Source organism: Clarias gariepinus, chromosome 22 (genome assembly GCF_024256425.1).
Source record: "Clarias gariepinus isolate MV-2021 ecotype Netherlands chromosome 22, CGAR_prim_01v2, whole genome shotgun sequence".
NCBI classification, from domain to species: Eukaryota; Metazoa; Chordata; class Actinopteri; order Siluriformes; family Clariidae; genus Clarias; species Clarias gariepinus.
In genome coordinates, this window is record NC_071121.1 from 17,093,348 (window position 1) to 17,110,919 (window position 17,572).

Here is a 17,572-nt window from a genome sequence, read left to right on the forward strand (position 1 = left end):
AAAGCTTCGGTAATGTGTCTCTGTGGGAGACTTGTAACAAGTTTATCGTGAGCTTGTTGGGACCACTGAACCGCTGTTTATTACCCTGTTTAGTTCACAGTTTAATTAAAAAGAACAAGCTTTGTAAAATATGAGCATTTGAAGCTGGACCATTCAGTCATGCTGATGTAAACATCACGCAGCATTGTTTAGGGCCAAAAACCAATCATGCACAACAAGCAATTTGGAAACACCACAATGCATGTCTTTGGACTGTTGGGGGAAAAACAGAATACCCAAAGGAAACCCACAAAGCACAGAGAAAACATGCATACTCCATGGACACAGACTGGAAGGAAGATTCAAAGCCCTAAGCCTGGAGGTTGGGTGCGAGGCAACAGTTTGTCACCACTGAGCCACTGTGAGAGCCCCTTTCAGCCACCCAGGGAATCCTTCTCAAGGGTCCGGGTTTGATTTCCGCCTCTGTGTTCAAGGAGTTAGCATGCTCTCCCTGTGCTTGGTGGGTTTTCTCCAGGTACTCTAGGTTCTTCCTACAAAGACACGCAGATTAGGCTAATAGGTTTTCCCCAAATTCCCTTTAGTGTATAAATGTGTGTGTGCGCCCTGTGATGGATTGGCACCCAGTGGCCCCTTTCTTCTGGAATAGACACCAGGCTCCTGTGACCCTACATTTTCCTCATTAGCTGTTGAGGGTTCAGGGCTTTGCTCAAGAGCCCAACAGTGATGGCTTGGTGGTGCTGGGTTTGACCCCTTGGCCTTGTGATCTATACCCTGGTCTAACCTTGTCTGTAACGTAAATTTGCAACGTAAGAACCATGCATGCAGAAACGTGCAAAAGGTCCATTTGCCCTCATATATATATATATATATATATATATATATATATATATATATTTATTTATTTATTTTTATTTTTAAGTGTGGATCGCAAAAAGTAGGAAGTTGACCTCAAAACATGGTGGGGATACGGCAGATGATTTCCTAAATTGCAGATTTTCTTAATTTGTATAGGTCTTATTACTTTTTGACAAGATAACAAGAGATACTATAATTTGAGACTATTTAATTACAACAATCAAAGACCCATTTATAGTGCTTGTCAAATGGATTAGGTTTGTGGCACAGATCTTGCAAACCTTTGAGAACGTACACAGATCAGTTTTACTCAGATAAAAATGTGCATAAAGAAAACATCTTCTCTTGGGCATTCCTAATTTCCCAAATGTTGGTCGAAGCCGAACACGCCTACAACAAAATAGGACACAGTTTAGCTGCACACATTCATATAAAGTACCTTCTGCTGTGGTGTATCATTCACCCATGTGCTTGAAATCATTTTTAGCCCATTTTTTAGCTGTGGAAAAGATGGCCTCACGTTTGTCTCAAAAATATTTTGGTATGAAGTGAAGTGAAGGTAATTGTTTCACAAGTCCTGTGGCTGCAGAACAAACCCATATCATCACTGTTCCACCTGCAGATGTCTTACATCTGGTATGATACGCTTTGTTTGGTTTTTCCCAAACATGGAATTGCGAATAATCAACAAACAGCGCTACCGTGCGTTATCAGAACAAAGCATTCCAGCATTCCGTTTCTCCAGAACGTGTGTGATTTGTTTAGATGCAGGTATGCAAGTCTTGCTCCATATTTTTCTTGGAGAAAAGAGGCTTTCTCCTAACCACCCTTCTATTAAAGCCATTCTTTTTCTTACTGGAGGGAAATGCAGGGCTGTTGGTCACGTGATATAGCTCTTAGGTTTTTCTTTATATGTCTGAACAATAAATGGTCTGACCTTTATCGGGACACTCACTTTGGGGAAAAGGTCTTGAAGGCTCTCTATTTGTAAACATTCACTAATTTTGATGTACTGTATATGTTAGTATGATTTTCAAGTAGTTTGGAAATACTCTTATGATGCTTCTCAGAGGGATGCAAACTACTGTACATTTCTGAGGTCATGGTCGATATCGATAGAGGTGGTCACACTTTGTAATGATTAAAGAATGTCAGCAGAATTATCGGCCTTAATGACTGTGACAGTAGGAAGAGCGTGTGTATTCCTTTCTACCTGTTTTCTGAATGTTGGTTTCCTTTTTATTAAATAATTTACTAAATGTTTATTTAAAAATAAAATAATAATTGTGTCCCTCTGTAGCTTCTGGAGCAGGTTCGTGAGCTTCAGGCTCAGCTATGCGAGGCAAAGGAGAAGGCGGAGAAAACTCAAGAGAAGCTGGCACTGGAGAATCAAGCTCACCATGAATACACACAATCCTGCTCCCAGAAACTCTCTCAGGTATTTCTAATACTCTGCAACACAAGGAAAACTTTTTAAAAGCACCAAGTATGTTATAACAGAGCAATTCATACATTTAGAGGCAGAATAAAGTCTATTAATGTAAAAAATACAATGATGTCATACTTTTAAAATACAGTATTGTGAATTATGAAATCAGATAAAAAAGTGCACACTACATCAGAGGTTATGCAGAGATAATACAGTATATATATAATATTCTAATATTATTGGCATTATTAGTCATGAATATTATTTACTTGATTATCATAGCACAGTTGACATTACAGGTATTAACTGACTCTCTCACATTGTTCTTTGTTCTCGTCCTATCTGTCAATTCTCAGCTGCAGGAAGAGCACAAGAAGGTGCTGGTGCGCCTGGATTTCCAGCTGCAGAGCATGAGCTTGCAAACACGGTTACAGCAGAAGATCTGGAGCCAGGAGAGAAACGTGTTGGTGCAGGAATCCCAGCAGCTCAAACAGATCCTACTGCTGGTCAGCCTCAAGTTACGCTGGCTGCTAAAGCAGTGGAGGCTCGGCAAGAAGTTTGATGCAGAGGACAAGGACATGCTGCAGGTACTACGAGACATGCTATACAATAAACGTCCACGTGTTTATGTGTGTGTGTGTGTGTAAGTGTGTAAGTAAGATTCTGTAAGTGCATGTGTAGGTTTTGTCTGGCTTCTCTGGGTTCCTCACACCTCCAGAAACATGACGATATAGGGAATCGGATAAGATAAATTCCCCCCGGTTTCCATTTGTGTGTGAATAATCCCCTGCAGTGGACTGGCATCATAACCAGGGTGTTTTCCTGCTTTATATCTACTGTTTTTGGAGTAGGCTCTGAATCTACAGCAACACTGACCAAGACAAAGTGATTACTGAGAGTGAGTGAGTGAGTGAGTGAGTGAGTTGTCTAAGGTCCGAGTGGCGGCTCTAGACCAAAAGAGAAGGATGCATGCTGAGTAAAACTATTCACTAATCTAATAAATAGTTTGGCTTTTCACAGGCAAAAAGTGGTGACTACAATAACAATAGTTGTCCACAAACAATATGTGCATTGTCTAACGGGGCATATATTAAACACATATTGTTCAATTACTACAATCGTTTTTCGTGTGTTTTTATGCTTTAATCACAAGTCAGCAAAGCATCTTTTTCTTTTATATTGATGGTTAATCAGCCATGGTCTTAGTCATATTTCACACGGTGTAATGTAATATTGAGCAGAATAAAAGTTTTAGTTATAGAAACTTTATTTACACATAGATTTGCAGTCATTTGTTCATTAGTTTTGAAATGTTTATACCCTGATAAAAATTCTAATGGAAATACAAAATGTTTATTCATTTCTATAATTAAATCATACTTACATTAATAATTACAAATAAATATACAAACCCACATTTCAAGGGTGTAACTTTACACAATCTATTTACTGTAATATTTAAATACACTGATTTGTGATTGATGATATAGTCAGTAGCAGTTCATGTGAAACGACTGTATGTTGCTTTTCAGATTAACAGCACTAAGGAGCTTCACCACTCTCTGGAGGACGATGGCCTTGTCCCTCACCATGGACACAATAAAATGGCAGCCACCAAGGAACAGCCACCAAGTCCAACCAACAAAGACCACAGCCTTACTGAGAATAACCTCCAGGTAGGTTCATCAGGTTAAAGCAACTGGGAGCACATAACGTAGCTTAAAACTATGAAAGCACATTTAATTTTATGATAAACATTTCTAATACTCATTTCCATCCCATCCTACCAGCAGGCTAGTGATCTGAGTGCCACCTTGTCGGACCTGAAGGCGGCTCTTCAGGATCTGAGCACCGAGTTGCGTGAGGAGCGTCAGAGCTCCCAGGAGCTAACGCAGCAGTTTGCCCGAGCTAAGGCCTCCTGGGAGGTGGAGCGCACCGAGCTCAAAAGACTCATCACCCAGGTACAGGTTTAATACAAAAGCTGCGATATAACTCCTAGTGTGCAGCTACTGAATCTGAAAGTTTATATGTTTAAAAGGTTGTTAGTCATGGAGTCCACTTTTTTAATGGTCATTGATAATACATTCCTTTAGCTATGGGGAACTAATGGTCTTTCTTTTGGTGAAGCCTGTTGGCTAACCACAACAATCATTTTCTCTTCTGCACATCAAGTCTGATTTCTCTGCAAGGAGGAGGCAGATTGCATCCTTTCTCTTGTTCGAACTTTTAATCTGCAGGTGAATTATAGCTAGAAGTATACCTTTCATAATCATAAGTGTTAATTTTACATTCACATTTATCCATCAGTTAATTAGAAAGTCTCAGACCTTACTGAATTGCAACCTAACTTTCAATTTGGTTATAAGGTTTTTAAGATTGTTTGATATAATAGTCTTAAGCAATCAAGTAAGCCTATGGGAAAAATCGGTTAACAACATAACATTTTGATCTGTGGGGAAACTCAACACTTTAAATACAGTATATCACTAAGCCTAAGCCTAAATGTCATCTTGTTCTGAGATATGAATTAATTAAATTAAAAAAAGAGTTTGTAATAAACTTATTTAATAATCACTTCGGTTTGCACCAAACTGGGCTCACACACATAGAATCAGTTCCTTCCATAAATCCTTCTAAGTTGATTAACTGAGATAGAAGCATTGGCGTACAACAATGTTATATTCCATCCAACACTGAAATAGACAACCTTCTGGCTTTTAAAGCTCGTCTAACTTGATTGCCAATCTGATCCGGTTAAATACAAATTCCAGACTGGATCAGATTGGCAATCAAGTTAGACGTAGTTTTATTTAAATTCAAATTCCAGACTGACAAAACGAAGTGTGAACTAAAAGAATCAAGTAGAATATATAATTTGGGTCATGATTGGTGGTTGTAAACATGGTCATGAGCAACATCAAGGTCAAATTCTATTCATCAATAGCTCCCACGCCAAATGTCTGCCACCCTTAAATCCCCGTCAGTTATTTGCCACTGTTGTCTCGCTTTAATTCTCTGCTGCTGTCTGCTGTGTTCATTATATTCGTTTACATTTCCCTCTGGCTCTGATAAAACACAACAGCTCACTAAACTTCTCTCCTGCCAAAACTGACTCTAAAACTATCTCCATATAAAAACTGAAGCCCTTAAAAACTAGGCCCTGTTATGGTGTTTGAATTTAACCTTTATGTGTTTAGTTCTCAGCTGTGTGTGTGTTTAGATTTTAGGGCTTGTAGTAATAAAAATCCCGAGGTTTTTAACAAATTGGATGGGAACGGTAAGGAGACAGGGATGGAGGCTTGTCAGTGTTCTCAGTGCAATCAGCAAAACTGCCCAAAAGTTTATTATTATAAAAAAAGTACAGTACATTTGTGTACACAAAAATTAATTTTCACAAAGTCTTAAAAAATTAATAATGGTGTCATTTTCACATTTGATGGTGGCTGTATATAAATCCCAACCCTTTTAATATGCCAGAAAACACCAGTGAAATAGCCTAGTTCATCTAAGCAATGTAATCGTTATATTTAGAAAACCTCTTATATCAATAACTTTCTTCAGCCATGAAGACTACAGAATGTATAATTCCAATGTGTAATTGTAGTTGTAATTGTGGTTAGCACTGGCGCCTCGCCGTGCACCTCCAGGGTTCGGGTTCGGTTCTAGGCCAGGCTCGATTTCCGTCTCTGTATGCATGGAGTTTGCATGTTCTTCCTGTGCTTGGTGGGTTTCCTCCGAGTACTCCGGTTTCCTCCCACAGTCCAAAGACGTGTAGGTTAGGTCAATTGGTGTTCTCAAATTGCCCGTAGTGTGTGAGTGTATGTCTGTGTGTCCTGCAATGGATTGGCACCCTGTCCAGAGTGTACCCTACCTTGTGCCCTAAAAAAAATGGATAGGCTCCAGGGATAGGCTCCAGGCCCCCGCGACCCTGAATACAGGATTAAGCGGTATAGAAGATGAGTAAGTGAGTGAGGTTGTCATGGTTGTTAAGGTTATTATTAATTACACATTGAAATGTTAATGTACAGTATACTAGAGAGGGATCAAGTGCTTGGTCCTAGGTAAAACGCTTACGAGTTATACACCACCCATACAAAAAAGGTGTTGTTTGGATTTAAATAAGCTTGTTGATTGGATAAATCCTGCTGTATTTAATAGGTTTCAGGTAAAAACAATTTATTTGATCAAAAATCATGCAGTGAGTAGGCTCTCGTTTCCTAAACAACCTTGTCAGAAGATGCATTCCAGGGTGGTGGAAAAGTTGCGTTTTAGAAGAGTCCAATTAATGGCCTGCATTAAGAAAAAATAAATAAAAAGCTGGAATCGGGTTAACAGCTGTCCAACACATTATTACAACCTGAAAGGATTGCAGTGAACCATCAACTTTACAAAATGGAACGTGGTTGGAAAAGAAACATGAATTACTGTGATTAGACATGACTTAAACACTTGGTGAAGTTACATTATACAGAACTGACAGTAGAAATCACAGCTGCCTGTGGGAATATGAGAGCCACATTTTAGTGAGGCTACTCTGTAAAAATATAATAATCATCAAGGGAGCATAAAGCTTGGATTTTGGAGCAGTGTAAAAAGTTCACGTGGTCTGATGAGTCCAGATTTATTTATTCCAGAGTGATAGACACGTCTTTGGGATCTAAAAAAATAAAGTCAAATCTGGATGAAGACAAGTGTTGTAATGTTGCATGAGGTTGTCAAAACAGTGCCACAGTGAACTCTCCCCTGTTCACATCTCTCGCCATCATTACAAGATCTCGAGTGAAGATTAATGCAACTCTGGACTAAAGGAGCTGAATTTTGTAAGGTTGTCCATGGTTTTTGAAACAGTGGCATGTCAATTGCATGGTACTGTATAATCAGATGGTGGTGACGGATAGGAACAAGAGAAATGTTATAGACTAGAGCAAGGTCATTGGTTGTATCATTAAATAAGGGAATTTGCTTTAAGGACCAGTTCTTTGCCTTGTCTGTTTCACCAGGACTTGAAAGCATGTGTTAACTGATATCAAAGCTCTCTGGGGGCTGCATGGAATCTATCTGGTTCACCCTTCCTCTCACTCATCCTTATCCTCCATACTGCTTTTGTTCTGGTGTGTGTGTACAAGAAAATGCAAAGCAGGACAATGCTGGCCTGAAGAGAGACGAGATTTAAGACTAATTCTATATGGACTTTATAGACAGGGTTTGTTTACTGCACCCATCTTATATTACAGCATGTTGTATTGATATGTGAACATTTCAATAATTTGCTGAGATGTTGATATTACAAACACAAAGGCATTTTACCGTTTACTGCCCACATCTGGTGACATTGATAAATGTACTGTAAATTTCTCTAAATTATAATGCTTAAGTACAACATGTCTATGCCACTAGGAGTGCATGGCACATCTTGAAGCCAGATTTATTCTAAACGTGAGTGCCAAGCACCTAAGCAGCACTGGCGATGTGGCATTGTTTCATTAAATGCTCTGCTGCTCCACCCTGTGTCTGGCTCTTTCTAATAGCTCTGAATAAAACAGCTTTTGAAAGATGCTGATTGGGTTTGGATTAAATGAACTTCTCCTCAACAGTAAAAACCTAAAACATTGTAAACTTGTTTATTTTAACGGTTCATAATAAAGCTCATTCGCCGTTGTTTGCCATAGTGTAATGGGAGGAATATGACAACTTCCCTGACGCCTGACTCTATTCACATAATCATCTCATAGGTTGCCAGGTTTCTTTGGGGCTTTATATGGCATGCTGGGGTGTGTGACTAATGATCTTCCCAGAAGGCCTGGGTTTTTAATAACATACCTTACATGGTCAGATAAAAAAGTGTGACTAGCAGCTTTCACTTTGAACCTCTGATTGACCAGTTTAATGAAGAAACCACAAAGAAGGTTTAGAGACAAAAACAATGATGAGGCTGAATAGGTTTTAACTAATATTTCTGTTTGTTGTGATTTTTTTTAACAAATTACTACACTGGTTTGCACTTTTCCATCATCACACCGTCACCCTGGTTACTGTTTTCCAATTATCGCATAAAATATTAAATCCTCATTTGTCTCTTCCTACTCTTCCCAGCTGGAGGGGAAGGCAGGGAAGATGTCTGCAGCTGGTACTGACATGGATCCTCCAGATCTGAAAGGGGCTCTGAAGAGAGAGCGGGAGGAGCACCAACATCTGCTGGCAGACTCGTACGCCGCAGTAATGGATCTGACAAAACAGCTACAAATTAGCGAGAGAAACTGGAGCAGAGAGAAGCTGGAGCTTCTCGAACATTTCAATCAGGAGAGGAACCAGTGGGAACAGAGGCTCCATGATACCCAGAGCAAGGGCACACAGGTCAGAGACAGAGAGTCATGACACTTATTTTACAGTAAGAGATAATCAATAGGGCTTCATTAGCATAAACATTTGTCAAGATGATAAAAACTTCCTTAAAAGTATTAAGTGCATCAGGTGTTTCTTAATCCTTCTTTCTTTTCATAGTTCCTCCATTTGCAAAAAATATGATTTTCACAATGGGGAGATAATATTACACTTACTGGTCAAAAAAGCCACCATTTGGATTTAAATAAGCAAACACTTAATTCTATAAATACTGCCGTGATTATTATGTTTCAGCTAGTAACACTTCTTTAAACCTTAACTGATGCATTAAGTCGCTTCTTATTTCTTAAACAACCATGTTGGTTGTTATATATGTACAGTACATGGTCATGGAAAAGATTTAAAAAATCATGAATGTAATTGAAGATCAATTAAATTCTTGGTGAAATTGCAATATAATACAAAAAATTGGTAATAGAAACGTCTACGTTCAATAGTCACAGTAAGAGCGTTTTTACATGCACAAGGAATTATCATGGAGCACCTTTAAAGATTACTCACAGATTGCTATTTATAACTATAAGGGCTTCTGTGACGTCTTGCTGCCAGTGACAATACTGGGAATTAATCAACATTCTGTACTCAGACTTGCAACAAAAACTTGTTATTGTTTTTTTTTGTTTTTGTTTTTGTTCTGTTTGCATGACTAGCTTTATTTAAGAGTCCTTTAAGACAATCTATATTAAGATTTACACAATATTTTATTTTAATATACTTAATTATCAGTATAATGAAGTAAGTATAATAAGAGAGGAATGGAGAACCAACCTGTTCTGTAAATGACTGGAAAATAAAATGCTTTAAATAAGAATGTGAAAACTCAAACAAAATATATAATTTTTTTTTAGTCCCTCAATGGCATTGGGATATCCACTGATGAAACGACAACTGAAACAACCCCTCAGAGGTAAAAATATGTATTTATTTTTGCCCCTGTGGGACACTACAATTTTTAAATACTTTGCAGCATCAGATTTTAATCTGTTTCCTCTGTGCTTTTCTCTTCTTTTCTCTTCACCTGTTCTTCTCTGAAAGAAGAACCCAACCGATTTCCTCCTTTTCAGACCTTGAGCGTTTGCTGGACGTCACTTCATCCTTCCAACATCGTGAAGTCAGTGGAATCGCTGAGGGAAAGGCTGGGAAACATCAGTTTAATGATCTTGTGAGCTGCACAGACTTGAGAGAGCTTAACCAGAAGAACTGGAGATATCTAAATAGTGAATCATCTTCTCTGGAAAAAGCTGAGCCTTTTAAAACCTGGGACTGCCCCAGTACAAGCTTTCCAGAGCTACAACTGAGCGTGGAACATGTGCAAAGAAGTTACACTGCCCCAGACAAAACAGGCATCCGTATATACTACAGTCCTCCAGCTGTCAGGAGGATGGAAAGGAAGGTCAAGGAGTTGAGCTCAAACAACGCTCCGCTGGGACACCAGTTTTTTGGTGCAACTAACTCAGACCAAGCGGGACTATCTTCAGCAACACAAACTTCCTCTTCACATTTGTCATCGTCATATGATCAATGGCTAAACTCACTGTCCCAGCAGCACAGGGACTTACTAGAAGGCAGGACAGGCAACTCTGGGGCCTTCCACACCCTCGAGATTTCTGCAAATCTGAGTGACGACATGAAGGAGATGACTAATTGCATGCGACAGGCCATTCGTTCTAGCTCCCTTGAAAGGAAATGCAGCAAAGATGCAGGATGTCAGACTGTGGGCTTCACCAGCACAGGAACACAGACAGCTAAATTTGTCAGTGTAGGCCTGCAGACTGAGAGTCCAACACCCCGAGGGGCAGGATTCCATGGGAAGATGTGGTCTCCACGCCCATCCACCTCGCTCACTTCAGCACGATCACGCCAGATCTCCTCGTCACTGGAGAAAGTGCAGAGCCGCATCGACCGACCCTGCTGCTCACCAAAATATGGCTCACCCAAGCTCACAAGAAGGGTCTCTTCTTCATCCTCATCCTCCAAACTGGAGACATCATCCACCTCCTCAAGAGATCGAAGCATCTGGAATCTGCCAAACCGCAACATTGCCCAGAGTGGATCTGCATGGGCTCGGTCCACCACAACCCGTGACAGTCCTGTACTCAGTGGCCTCAATGATGGTCTGTCCAGCCTCTTCAGCGTTGTGGAGCATACCTCCAGCATGGAGTCACTCTGGAGGGGTGACACGTGCCCTGGAAGGCAAGCTGCAGGCAAGCCCTCTTGCCCCAGTGTTGGCATCAACCTTGGTGACCCCAGCACTCAGAAGTATGGGATTGTTCAGGATTTCTTCCAAAATGTGTGTGGACGGACATTGCCAGGAGAGAAAACTGTAGTTATAGATGAGCCCAAGCCTGAGTGTCTCACCAGTGCTTTGATAGGAGCAGACAGCATCACGAAGATTGTCAATAAGAGGTTTATGAGACAAACATTGAGGGATGATGCTGTCAGTGGGAAGGAGTCTAATTCAAGCGCCAGTAGTCCAGAGGTGAGGATTGAGGATTGAAGAATTCTACAATAGTAGTAGAATTTCAAAAATAACCTGAACATCTGTACTACGTAATCATAAAGGTCATTCCTCTACTTGATTGATATTAACGCCTTTTTAGAGTCATACTAAAGGGCCAAAATTAGACTCAAAAGCAAATAAATCAAGGACATGAATTTTGCAAATATTATTTCTTAAATACATTTATTGTTTCTTTGTTTTTGTTAATTGGTGCTCTAATGGATAGGCAGCTCAGTTTAAGATGGTATAGTTCATATTTTATCTTAAGAATCAGCCTGCCAGACAGTGAGCCTTACTGATCTTTTATAAATCTTTTAGTAAATGTTGTGTAAATGTTAACCAAACCAAACTGAACAAAAATAAACCTTCAAATGCAAATCACTTTCATGGCACATCTCTTTTACATGACAGCTGAGGGTAAGAAATGAATGATGGAAGAAGGTTGAAAGACAGAAATGGACGTTATTTTAATTCACTTTAATGGCAGATTAAATATGTGATAATACACCACATATTGTTATTTTGGTCCCCTTTGTGCTGCCAAAACAGCTCTGATCAGTCTTGTCCTAAATTCTACAAAGTCTACACCTTGAACTTTTTGTCATGTTCCTCAAACCATTTATGAACACTTTTTTGAGATGTGTTAGGATGCATCATCATGCTGAAGTAAGCTACTGCCATTATGGAATATCGCTGTCATGAAGGAGTGTACTTGGTCTCCATCAGTGTTTAGGTACACTACCGTTCAAAAGTTTGGGGTCACTTGCAAATTTCTTTTTGTTTGGTGATTTATTTTCTACATTCTACAACAATACTGGGGATTTCAAAACTATAAAATAACACATATGGGATTAGGTAATTACGTAACAACAAGAAAAACAACAGTTAGTTGTTATTTTAAGACACAGAGGTCAGCCTTTCTGTAATAATTCTTGCAAGAACAGTATTGTCAAGTGCATTTGCAAAATCCGTCAAGCACCATAATGAAACTGGCTCTCATGAAGGCCATCCCAGGAGGGCGAGACCAAAACCGCAGACGAGAAGTTATCAGCCTGGAAAATGACAAATTAACAGCACCTCAGATTAGAGGCGTTATGAAGTCTTTACAGAGCATAAGTAGCAGACACATCTCACCATTAACTGTTCAAATGCATTTTTTGGATGCCTTCAGCATTCCTTTACAATGTAGAAAGAAATAAAAATCAGGAACCATCATGGAGTTAGAAAGTGACCCCAAACTTTTGAATGGTAGTGTAGGTGTTACGTGGCAAAGTCAAGGTTTCCCAGAGCATCACACTGCCTCCTCCAGCTGGCGATCTTCCCATAATGGCATTCTTCCCATAATGCATCTTAGTACAATCTTTTCTCCAGGTAAGTAATGCTCCTGCATCTGGATGTCCACGTAATGTAAAAAAAAAAAGTTAACATTTTTGATTGCTCCATAGTCCAGTCCAGATACTTAGATGCTTATTTGGACTGATCAGTGGACTGATGTCAACATGGGCAGTCTAATGAATCTAAAGTATGGCAAAAGAGCAACATATGCATCAAGCTATGATGCGCTGTGTGTTCTGACACCTTTCTATTATAACCAGCAATAACTTTTATAGCAGTTTATTGCTGCAGTAACTTTTCCGTTGGATCTGACTACACAAGCGAGCCTTCGTTCTCAGTGTGCATCAGTGAGCCTTAGGTGTCCATGCCACTGTCACCAGTTCACCGGTTGTCCTTCCTTAGACCATATTTGGTAGGTACCAACCGCAGGGCTTGATTTGGAGATGCTCTAACCCAGCACATTATGACCCTTATTGCTTATTGCAAATCCTTACGCGTGCCCATTTCCCCTGCTTTCAACACAAATTTCATCAATCATTTATATCATGTAAAGCATATCAAGTCATTACATTAATTAGTTTAACACACAATTTCAAAGACACTGAATTCCAAAATTTCTATTATAAATATTTCCCCACACAGTTTCAATAAATGGGGCTCAGCATTTGGTATGTATTTAAATTGCATTACATTCAGCCAAGACATTGTATTGGTGCTAAAAAGTGTCTCACCTAGGTAAAAAAGTGAATTTTCAGTTAGGATCATATCACACCGTTTTCACAATACTTCTTTTTTTTGCTTCATTTTTTGTAAATATTCATACGCATTTACATTTTTATCAGATAACTTTTTTAACTTTTCTGAAAAATCTTTCATCAGATAAGAAACACATTTGCTAAATACAATTTCGGTAGTGTCTGTAACTTTTTCAAATCCAAATCTCTCAATAATCTTACTTGTCATTCAGATGAAACTTGGCCTATTTAGATTTTCCATAAAAAGACATAAACCTGCAAATGTTGCAACATGAATTTGACATGGTTATGGACACTACAGGGGTTTTTTTTTGGGGGGGGGAATACTTAATTTTGCACAGAATGCTTTAATTTAAGCAACAATTTTTACATGTCATATGCTTCTAGAAGCTTATGCCAATTTTAGTATCAATACTCATTTTAAATGATTATTGTTTGAAGCGAGTTAAAATGGCTATTTTTGGGGCACATGTAAAATCATCTCTGCTTTTTGGCAAATGCTATTTCGAGTATCAAGAAAAGTTAATGAATGGCATCGCTATAAACGGGAAAGCATCTTTAATGAGGTGTAATAAAGTGATATTAATTAAACTTTACTGTCAGTGGTGGTGCATGGGTTTTATTAGCTTGACAGAGATGATAAGGAGAAATAATAATCAAAGCATATTTAACAAATAGCGAAGCTTTCAATCAAGTTTTAAAGGAGGTTATTGGGAATGTAGTGAAGTTAGTTAATATACAGTGTTCGTGTGTTGGTTTCCTAATTGGTTAACCATGTATTTGATACTATGCCTACTCTTAATTCAGAATTTAGTGCTAAGTTTGTTCTAAGAGCCAATGCATATAAATAAATGTACATTTATTAGTTTATATTAATGCAAGTATTTTTTTTTTTAGGATTCATCTTGTGACTGCAAATCACAGTCTCGCTCCTCCCGCTCTACAGTTCGCCACACCCACAGCCAGTGCAAGCACCGCATACAGGAGACTGGCTTGGCTAATGATGAGAGATTGGAAGTCACCAATGAGTGATGAAAAAGACAGCATGGCTTCTCTCACTGCTTTAAAGCAAACACACACAGATATACGGGCCCACACATACTACCCCACAAATGCACTGCCATATATAAACTTGCACATAAGCAACCACACGAATCCACAGCAAAATACATGTCTGGAGATTTTCAAGAACCAGTGATCAGCACAAGGATTGATGCCAAGGAATATTACTCAGCCAGCCTGACCACAATTTTAAGGTCACCATTTTGTATCCAACCAGCAGCACAGCTCAACTCTGCCATCTTAATGAAATGGCCTTCGGACAGACGTAAGGGGTCAATCTACAGTACTGCGTATGATAGGGGAGGATATGCAGAGTAGAAGGAAAACATATAGAATTAAGTTAAATCCTGATGGTGATGGCTTGTGTGTTTAACTGCTCAAATCCCAGTTGGATTTAATGGATTTACAAATTTGCTTTCTAAAGATGTAGAACATAAAAGCCTTGAACAGACATGTATAGCTGTTCATTTCATCCCCATAATCAAAACCACAAATGCCTCCATGATTTAAATATCATAGTTCAGCGATCTTATTCAACATGTTGCACTGGGGAGCTTTTAGAATTTTTTTTTGGTAATTTAATTATTGCTGTATTACTGTAAAATGACTATAACACATGTGACTGAAAATATTTATTCAGAACACATGTTGAAGCTCATTTGAGTCTTTATGTAGGACCATTCGGCACTGGGAAGCCAAAGGACATTTTTTTTTATCAACGCAGGGAGTTGTGCATGTAACTGATCTGTGCGTGTAACTCCTCATTGTAACTACCTGAGAGTGACATTGCGTAAGACCCGTCTTATACACATCATCTGTCTCTTCTCAAAAGCCTCGAGTCCTAGAGTTTGTCAATCAACCTTGATGTTTATGAAGCCATGAGAGGATTTTAGTACTGCCAGATGTAAGCGTTTCCCCAGATGTACATTTTAAGTATTGAAGGAACTATTTTCCCACCTTAAATTATGTATTTATAACTGAGATTAGAATGGTGCTATATAAATGAGAATCTTTATCATATTTATGTAAATTGAATGGCAGTGACATTTCAGGCTTAAGCTGAAGTGATGAAAATATTTCATATTTCATATTTAATCGAGTTCACTGGTTGATGATGCATCAGCATTAACCACTGTCTGGTGTGTGGACACACACCCACCCACCCACACACACACACACACACACACACACACACACAGATCCTCTCGAAATGGCAAGTCATGGCAGTCAGGCTCTTTTTCTTTCTGCCTCAGCTCTTCAGTAAATAGGGCATTAATGGGGAGCTGCATTTCTTCATTGCCATTGACTAGGTTTCTGTCCACAGCCTCTGCCATGAAATGTAATTACCAATCTGCCAAGATTCCAATACGCCTCTTGCATTATACCTCTTGCTGCTACCTCTTTCATTTTTACTTTTATTACTCCAAATTCATTGGTTTGTTTTTAAAGTCTCAAGTGTGCCTTTGTATCTTTTCAAAGAAATTAAGAAGTTTTTAAGTAGTAGTATTTAGTGAGGAGCTGCATGCCGTGAGAGCACCGGTGAAATTTGCAGTGGACTCATCTTGAGCTTAAAGTTCATTATTTGCTATAAACTCGAATGTGGTAGCAGCCATCATCAACTGAAACAGTTTCCGAAGAATGAACTACTCTGATTTTGGTCAATGATCTTCTGGTCATAACTAGTCACTATTGTAGCTACTGTACAGACTGTCCAAGGCTGGCATTTATTGTAGGGAAAAGTTTTATACCTGACGTTCAGTAATCCATTGTCTTGATGTGTATTGTTGGTATGTTGGTGAGCTTGGTCTAAATGATCCCTAAAAATGCTAATGGACTCATTGGGGGAGGACTAAAGCTCGAATCCTTCGGCTGTCATACTGACTCATTTTCAAATCTGAACTCCAGCCAAGTGCTTTAAAGTCTTATCTACACGCTACTTAAAAGAAAGCTCCAATGGTACAACTACCACTAGTAGTGTAATTTGCGTAAATTACTTCCAAACAATTACACAAATCGTCTGTACTGGGTATAAACACACGTTCCTGCCCTCACTCATCCTTTCCTTATTATTTCAGATCTATCTGTCATGACATCTAGCAATACCTAAATGACATTGTAGCTTAATATCATTTGCTAAATTATTGTCAATGCTTGTACATGTTGTTTTTTTCTCTCTTTTTTATTGAATAAAAATAGTGAGTAAACACTACGTAGTATTTTACCCGTAAACATACTGTACATAAACAATTTATACTCTTTGTATCTTAGTCTAGAAAAACTCTGAAATGTCTATGCTGAAGAGGCTTGGGCAATTAGAGTTCATATCTTCAAAAAAAAAAAAGTTTTTCTTTTTGTGTAAATAGCTTCATTCTGCAGAAAAGAGAATATGCCAAATTCAAACTGAAATTGTTTTTGTGTGGGGAAGGATTGGCTTGGTTGTTGCCTCAAATTAAACTTTCCTCTTTGTTAAAATTGACAAATAAATGTTTGTTGAAAAAAAAAAGATCTCAGTGAAAATGTGAGTCTTTTGAATTTATTTGATATTACTAGCATAAGTACACAGCCGTGTATAGTAGCACTGTCGCCTTGCTCCTCCGGGGACTGGGTTCGATTCCTTCGATTCCCAGCAAGACTGTGTGCTTGTTGGGTTTCCTCCAGATACTCTGGTGTTCTTCCAAAGTCCAGAGACATGCAGATTATGGGCTAATTGGACTTTCCAAATTGCCCATGGAGTGTGAATGAGTGTGTGTGTGTGTGTGTGTGCCCTGCGATGGATTGGCACCCTGTTCAGGGTGTACCCCGCCTCATGCCCTAAGTCTCCTGGGATAGGCTCCAGGCCCCCCTGACCCTGTACAGAATAAACCGGTAAAGACGATAAGTAGACGAAATACACACAGTGTTGTCCAAAAGTCTGAGACAATGTTTTTTTTCTTTTCGTTTAATTTTAAAAGAGTTACAAAGAGTAATGTTTCCAAATAGGTATGTTGTTTTTTTTACATTTTTCCTACCAATATGATCATTTTTTTAAATTAAATTGTTCAAAATGCAGGCGACACGGTGGTGTAGTGGTTAGCACTGTCGCCTTGCACCTCCAGGGTCCGGGTTCGATTCTCAGCCAGGCTAAATTCCCGTCTCTGTGTGCATGAAGTTTGCATGTTCTCCCCGTGCTTGTTGGGTTTCCTCCCACAGTCTAAAGATATGCAGGTTAGGCTATCTTTCCATGTTTGCCTAATT

General features: G+C 39.0%; 1 protein-coding gene across 3 annotated transcripts in view; it reads left to right on the forward strand.

The window, feature by feature from the left end:
* Positions 1-16,836, forward strand: part of soga1 (suppressor of glucose, autophagy associated 1) — a 51,076-nt gene extending 34,240 nt beyond the window's left edge. Inside the window, exons 7-14 of one of the 3 annotated variants that reach the window (XM_053482331.1) lie at positions 2,156-2,293; positions 2,641-2,871; positions 3,817-3,960; positions 4,075-4,245; positions 8,378-8,638; positions 9,535-9,593; positions 9,722-11,165; positions 14,174-16,836. In XM_053482331.1, the coding sequence (XP_053338306.1) occupies positions 2,156-2,293; positions 2,641-2,871; positions 3,817-3,960; positions 4,075-4,245; positions 8,378-8,638; positions 9,535-9,593; positions 9,722-11,165; positions 14,174-14,308 (2,583 nt within the window). In that variant the 3' untranslated portion in view covers positions 14,309-16,836. The remainder of the gene's footprint in view (positions 1-2,155; positions 2,294-2,640; positions 2,872-3,816; positions 3,961-4,074; positions 4,246-8,377; positions 8,639-9,534; positions 9,594-9,721; positions 11,166-14,173) is intronic. The other 2 variants (XM_053482332.1, XM_053482333.1) reach the window with 2 other exon arrangements.
* The last annotated feature ends 736 nt before the right edge of the window (positions 16,837-17,572 follow it).